At 36.4% G+C, this 6,885-nt stretch overlaps 2 protein-coding genes across 2 annotated transcripts; both read right to left on the bottom strand.

Moving 5' to 3' along the window:
• Positions 1-1,214: 1,214 nt before the first annotated feature.
• Positions 1,215-4,562, bottom strand: LOC124311015 (protein VAC14 homolog). The gene is made up of 15 exons (XM_046775249.1): positions 4,292-4,562; positions 4,085-4,235; positions 3,788-4,018; positions 3,393-3,731; positions 3,207-3,330; positions 2,950-3,137; positions 2,785-2,890; positions 2,608-2,725; positions 2,442-2,532; positions 2,290-2,373; positions 2,114-2,232; positions 1,960-2,039; positions 1,746-1,899; positions 1,530-1,682; positions 1,215-1,469 (listed from the first exon to the last, which is right to left on the bottom strand). Exons 1-14 carry the CDS (start codon positions 4,390-4,392, stop codon positions 1,538-1,540), a joined length of 2,031 nt encoding a protein of 676 aa, XP_046631205.1. The 5' UTR covers positions 4,393-4,562; the 3' UTR covers positions 1,215-1,469; positions 1,530-1,537.
• Positions 4,563-4,655: 93 nt separating this feature from the next.
• Positions 4,656-6,707, bottom strand: LOC124311176 (probable proline--tRNA ligase, mitochondrial). The gene is made up of 7 exons (XM_046775542.1): positions 6,403-6,707; positions 6,160-6,337; positions 6,015-6,088; positions 5,692-5,953; positions 5,446-5,627; positions 5,165-5,380; positions 4,656-5,093 (listed from the first exon to the last, which is right to left on the bottom strand). Exons 1-7 carry the CDS (start codon positions 6,577-6,579, stop codon positions 4,803-4,805), a joined length of 1,380 nt encoding a protein of 459 aa, XP_046631498.1. The 5' UTR covers positions 6,580-6,707; the 3' UTR covers positions 4,656-4,802.
• Positions 6,708-6,885: the final 178 nt, after the last annotated feature.

Below are 6,885 nucleotides of genomic sequence, written 5' to 3'. Positions count from 1 at the left end.
CCTTTTTATACGATTTTTTTTATCACCCTCACCTCTTAATGTTTGATAATGATGAAACACGTACCTTTCTCACCCAACCTCTACACCATCTGGATGAGAAGTTTTTCGTAATGATCTCCGTGACCTTCGAATGTGAAGGACAGACGGACTGCCCTTTCCTTTTGCAGGTTGACGTTGCTGGGGATGGGTCTACAACAACCAATATCAAAATGAATACCAAATGGTTATGTAACACATCCCGTTCTCGCCCAACCTTTGCATGACAAGTTTTACGTGCCGTTCCACAGGAACAGGCACGTGCAGGTTGTCGTGGCTTGGGATAGGTCTACAACAACCAAATATCAAAATGAATACCAAATGGTTATGTAACACTTCCCGTTCTCACCCAACCTCTACACCACTCCATGACACATTTTACGGAAATGCTGTAGGAAAAACAAATTAACTTGAATTCTTTCGTTCACTAACTCGTATATCATGACAGCGATCATGTGCATGAACCATCAAAGAGCTATAAGAAACAGTCATGTTTAATCTAAGAAAACAAATTTTTTTGTTGAAATTTTTTGGCGTCAAGTGAATATTCACACGCTTACTAACGAATTTGGAAACCGAAATTAGATTTAAAAAAAAAAAACAATAAAAAATTTAACAAATGTGTTTTGTTGGTGAAATAGTTCTCGTAAATTATCAAACCAAAAGTTACCGCTCAGTTACTATCGATGAATATTTACATGGAGTTGCAAAGAACTGAAACTACGTAATTTGACAGCTGAAAATTATCAAACGCAAAAGCTGAAAATAAAGCCACAAACGTTAGAAAAGAATACGTGTAAGAAACACTTTCAATGCGACCAACAAGGGTTTCATTGAGGGATCATAACACAGAGTTTAAAGCTAATAGTTTACTGGTAAATAATTAAGAATTTTTCGGATACCTGGGCATTTCACCATGAGAGTAACAGCAGACTGAAGTGGTATAACTTGTGGTACAACTTGTGGTGTTGTACCTCGCTAGCGCTACCTGAGACGGAGGACTGAAGTCTGAACCCATTTTTTTAAAGGTTCCCTATCCGGCTATCCCTTACAGTTTGCGCCATTTGTTGGCTGATTGATTGGATAAGCTTAATATAATTAAACATATATTGCTACATGTTTTTTTTCTAGGAGAACTTAATTACCATTAAATTATATGTTACTCTTGTTTCCGTTGCTTTCACTGCAAATGCTTTTTATTGAGCATAAACTTTTACGATGAAATAATCAAATAAAACGTGATCAACAATAGCAAAAAAAAGCTTAGGTATAGAATATGGAATGCTTATTGGAAGCCAAGCAAACTGAAAATTAATATTCTCAGTTGAAATTATGTCAAGTCTGATATCGTCTTTTGACTAATTGAAGACCATGTTACGTCTTCACTGAATGAATTAGTTAACAGAATCCCACTGAGATTCAAGATCGACTATCTAAAAGTAAAAACCCAATCATTTGAATCGAATTTGAAACTCAAAACATTTTGAACTTACTTAATTATTCATTTATGATTTGACATGCCAGCTATTCTGGTTTCGAGCTCGTACTGGCAGTGCTTCTCTTGAATGCGCACAAAATGATCGGTCAACTTCTGAAAGTCGATAGCCTTGGCATGAGGCCGCTTGTCTTCCGATTGCCTGACGTTTCTGAGCATTACAAAAGGAATAAAAGATATTAGTCTGTACACATATAAGGATCGAATTCAGAACCTATCATCCGCTAAGGGGCGTAAATGTGCAACGCACTCTAATCTCCGTCTCAGTGTATGGAATGCTTCACTTTGTGGAAGAAGCATCAACAAACCATATAATGTATGAACTATAGGGCCGTTTTTCTCTGGTTCCAAGAGTTCAATGCGAAGATCTACGAAAATGTTAAAGTTAAATATCCCAGAAGTGAGTACAAATAATTTTCTATATTTACATGCAAAGATCGGTGATTCGATAAGTTGAACCAATTGATCAATTTCCGTCAAAAAATCAACGGTGACTTCAAGATTGCCGCTATTAAAATAGAAAAAAGGATGACGAATCACAACGAACTCTGAATAGAATATCATAGAATGCATGTAACTTACAAATGCCGAATGAGATTCGATGCCTGAAGATAATTTTGAGTCAAGAGACATAAAGCAACTGTAGCAACTGGATTATGGCACCAGCACTTATAGAGCATTTCAAACAGATTACAGCTTTCCTGTAAAATACAATAAACTTAACAACCTGGTCCAAATATATTTCAAAGACAGCATACTTCTGTGCTAAGATCTTTCAACTTTCGACGAAGAGGGAACAATTCAGAAGACGTCAGCAGTAGCGTGCTTAAGGTTTCAACCATCTGAAGTGGATCGATATTTTATCACGCATTATGATCGAGCAAAAACTAAGAAAAAACAAAAAATATACCACTGAAGCAAATCGGCAATTTTTTTCTTCTATCAATATTTCAGCAAAAGTGCGATAAATATCTTCAGCGCTCAACAAGACACACAATTGCCTGAAATTGAAAATAAATTTATATTTTATATTTAAATCTTAGCCCCTCTCAGAAAAAAATGTAAATATGACAAACCTGATAATAAAAGCCCAACGTTCCTCTTGCATACCATTGTCGCTACTAAACAAAGCTAATAAGCTTTTCATAAATTTGAGAAAATAAGAGTCACCCTTGGCATCGTTTGCTTTCGCATCTAGATTGAATTCAACAATATATATAATGCACGAACGAAAATGCTAGTGTGGCATTTACTTGCAATATGAGCCAATGCTTGAACTGTTAAGATTACAACTTGGTCAGCAGGATCTGACAGATTATTCAACAAAACTGGAAATAGTTTTTCGGTATGGGGCAGAATCTAAGTTCGTAAATTTAATTGATTAAATTAACTAGCAATGTGGTATTAAGTGCGCTTACCGAGTTAGGTAAATGGCTAAGTAAATGCTCAATCCATTTTAGAACTGCTACTTTAGTGTGGACAGAATTATGAGTAAGATGCTGATCCAAGACTAGAACCACAGAGCCCAATTCCATATTCTTCTCACTATCACTATCAACCAATCGCATTAAGTTTGAATTCACAATTCGAGTTGTTTCGCGTAAATCTGAAATAATCAAATATTATGTAGCGCACTTCGAAATTAAAGCAGCAATCTAAGAATGTAAATACATACCTTTTTTGCTGTCGTCATCGTAAGCCATGCAAGGTAAAATAGCTGTTAATATACCAGAAGTATACGGAAGAATGGCCGGACCAGACAAAATGGCGAATTCGCTAATCCACGTCACAGCTGTGTACTGAAGACCAAATTAAAGACGTTAGATAAAGATAAAATAAGTATTTATATATTTCGTGTTACTCTTGAAAGTTCGTCGGATGACTGACTATGATGAATAAGAATGTTGATCATCGAAGGGAAATCTACATGCTTAGGGTTCTCAATGATACTCCTTAAAAACTCTCCAAGTAGGCTTTCACACATCTTCTTAATTTCCATGGTTGGATCTTCCAAGATGGTGAACAATCCATCGAGGATATCAGGCAAAAAAGTAAGAAGGTCTAAATGAGGCACAGAGTGCAAGACAGACAACCAAGATATAAGGAATTGTCTTGTGAATGTGTTTCTCGTGTAAATTCGTTCACGGAGTAGAGGCATGAATGCAGTTACATCGAAACAAGCAGACTCTGTCACAATATCCTATTGATCAAATAATTAATATGGCAAAATTGTAGAAGTATGACTATGAAAACTACCTTCAAAAGTCTATCCAGAAGTTCAGCTCCACTTTTGACATTCTGATCTGGGTCTGCCACTAGCTTTGCTAACACATCAAATACTTCATTAAACTGTGGAAGCAATGCACCTCTTCCAACTTTGGCAACATTGTATAAAGATTCACAAGCATAATATCGCACTCTAGAGTCAGTGTCCAAGAAGCAGGCAAGAATTGGCCTCACAAGCTCTTCCATGTAAAGATTGGTATCCTGATGACAAAGTGAATCATAAAAATAAAACAAATCTGCAAAATATGAACTTCAATTTTAACATACCTTGCCAAGAGCAATTGCCATTGCAGCAAGCCCTATCAAACCACCTTTTCTGGTATGAGGATTTTGAGATACAGCAAATTCTTGGCTTAGAACACGCAAGAGTTTCTTAATTTGTATTGTATTGTTCACTGTTGAAAACTCCTTCGTCATCCTATTACAATTATAGTTATTGTCATTATATCACAAATTTAGCTTTCAGTTACGTACTTTTCAATTTCCAAGGCCGCTGCTTTGCGCTTCTCGTACAGCTTATCGCTGAGAGCTCTAACACACGCAGCACTTAACGGAGCGTAATCTTTTTCAGACATTTCAAAACTACTTTTCTATTACTTTCGATTGACGAATAAAGAACGGCAACCGTAGAACATAATCTCAGGTAACCCAAACTTAAAAGTGAGTTAACTATACAAACGGGAAACGACAGCAGAGAGACAAGTATGCAGACGACACGGTAACCGCCTCTGTTTTGGTTCATAAAACATTGCCAAATTATTGAATTATTTGCGAATTTCTCATTTGTTTTGAAACTTGAATTTTCTAACTAAAGATAAAATTGATTATTCAGGCTTTTTAGAATTTTACTGCATGTTTAATCAATCATTAAGTTAGTTGATAACAAATGGGGGTGAAAGAAATGCAATAATAAAAGTATTCCATATCTCTTCCCCCTCATAAGTTATCAACTTTTGGTACATGTTAACAGGAACAGAAAAATGTTTTAGTTTTTAACAGTTTGTTTCAGGTAATCAAACAGTTCTGCAACAGTATATACATTTTGAGTGTTTTGGTTCAAATCATGTAATTCGACCAATGGCACTGGCTGCGAGGACTTCTTCCCTACTACTATAATATATGGATATCCGACTCGTTTAGCTTCCATTAATTTTTTGCCTACAGTAGTGGTCATTCTGTCGTCGAGGATTACATCTTGCATAAAAGGCTGAATTTGGTCAATTTGATTAGCCACAAAATGGGCCAGTTGAATTGCGGATTCTTCTTTACTTCCTCCCTAGAGATTTGATAGAATTCAAATTTAACGATAAGTTATTTGCAAAGAATTATCATGTGTTCAAATATCACCTTGGGTGCAACAACACAAATACTATATGGAGCAATTAGTTTTGGCCACCTAATTTCACTGTCCGTTCCAAGCACTTCAACAGATGCTGCTAAGATGCGACTGATTCCAATTCCGTAACAACCCATTTGGCATACTGAGCGAGAACCATCTTCAGCGCTGAAAAGTGCGTTCAGTATTTGGGAATATTTGGTACCTAGCAGAAAAGTGTGAGCAACCTTCCCAAGAAAAAAATCTTTTACATTTTAAATTTTCTAACACAAGGAGCTTATAAAATTTTTACCTCAATTCCTTTAGTTTGTTTCACAGGGCTCCCGCATTTACTACAAACATCGGTGGTTGATATTTCCGCATTAGATCCGGAATTGCAAGTGGAGCAAATTTTCAGATCATCTTCGCCAATAGAAGAAGGGAAATGGTATTCATGGGAGGACAAACCGCCAATATTTCCGGTGGATCCAACAACTATAAATTACGGTATCTTTTAAAATATTTACAAAGATAAGTTGAAATATTAAATTGATAATACCTTTGACAAAAGGAACATTTAGACGTTGAAAGATACGGTTGTAAGCTGTACAAATGAGATCGTAGGTTTCGTGGGCTGCTTCGACGGTCTTATCGAAAGTGTATAGATCTTTCATCGTAAACTCTCTGCCTCGCAGCAATCCAAAGCGCGGTTTGATTTCATCTCTAAATTTACTGGTAATCTGGTAGAGTTTCAGCGGCAATTGCTTATGGGTTAGTTGAGGCAAGGAAGCAACAAAATCTGTGATGGCTTCCTCATGGGTCTGCAAAGACAAACATCTTAATATTTATCTTATAACAAAAAGTGGATTTCAAATATCTTACAGGACTGAGAACATAGTCTCTTGCATGCCTGTCCTTTATTGTTAACAACTCCAAACCAGTGGACTCCCATCTTCCTATTTGATTAGTTTTTGTTGCCTGTGAATTATGAAATTGAAATTCATGTTGGTTCAAATATTCTCTGTACCTGTCATTTTCCAAAGGTTTCCAGCTGTTAAAATGGGAAGCTGAAGTTTTTGACAACCCACATTTTTCAACTCGTCATCAACAATCTTGACTAATTTTTCTAAAGACCTCACTCCAAGGGGAGTTAAAGTGAACAATCCAGGGGAGTTTTGTCGTACAATTCCCATTTCATTCAATAACTAGAAGACAACCAATTAAATGCAAATGAAAGAGGAAAACTCAAACAAATGTGATACACTGATACCTTCTGACTTTTTGAAGTTGGTTCATCTTTTTTTATTGTGGCATCTTTTGGAGGCAAGCATGTTGGTTGAAAAAGTGAGGAGACAGTCGAAACGCATTTAAAATCAAATACCACACCATTCGGATTTCGATAAACCTTTTTTGTAATCAGCCGACAATTTCGGCTTATTGGAAACATTCTGCTTTAATTGAAAGCAAACAAAAAACTGACAGTTGGAGAGTTTCCTTAAAACGTGCTCGCTTCCTTAAAACCGGTAGTTGTAAACAAACAGAAATTAATTACACGACAGAAGAATTCGTCTGCTAAAGTGCTTATTTACATTCGAAAAGTCTGAGCAGCATTGCCGCTAACCTACAAAGATTGTGGTGAACGGTGAAGTCGTGAAGTGGTAGAACGGGCCAGGGGTAGGGTAGTAGAACGTAGATCAGATTATCACGTTTTTACTTTTGACAATTCGTGAATCGTGAGTGTAAACTATTACTC

The sequence above is a fragment of the Daphnia pulicaria genome, chromosome 8 (assembly GCF_021234035.1).
Source record: "Daphnia pulicaria isolate SC F1-1A chromosome 8, SC_F0-13Bv2, whole genome shotgun sequence".
Lineage (NCBI taxonomy): Eukaryota > Metazoa > Arthropoda > Branchiopoda > Diplostraca > Daphniidae > Daphnia > Daphnia pulicaria.
This window is presented reverse-complemented; position numbering and strand designations above follow the sequence as displayed.

Coding starts and splice junctions, on each gene's coding strand:
- LOC124311015 (XM_046775249.1), bottom strand. CDS start 4,392: ATGTCTGAAAAAGATTACGCTCCGTTAAGTGCTGCGTGTGTTAGAGCT. Junction 4,236..4,291: donor GCGGCCTTGGAAATTGAAAA/GTACGTAACTGA, acceptor TAATTGTAATAG/GATGACGAAGGAGTTTTCAA. Junction 1,900..1,959: donor CGAATCACCGATCTTTGCAT/GTAAATATAGAA, acceptor ACATTTTCGTAG/ATCTTCGCATTGAACTCTTG.
- LOC124311176 (XM_046775542.1), bottom strand. CDS start 6,579: ATGTTTCCAATAAGCCGAAATTGTCGGCTGATTACAAAAAAGGTTTAT. Junction 5,954..6,014: donor GAGACTATGTTCTCAGTCCT/GTAAGATATTTG, acceptor TTGTCTTTGCAG/ACCCATGAGGAAGCCATCAC. Junction 5,094..5,164: donor TTTGTGTTGTTGCACCCAAG/GTGATATTTGAA, acceptor TCAAATCTCTAG/GGAGGAAGTAAAGAAGAATC.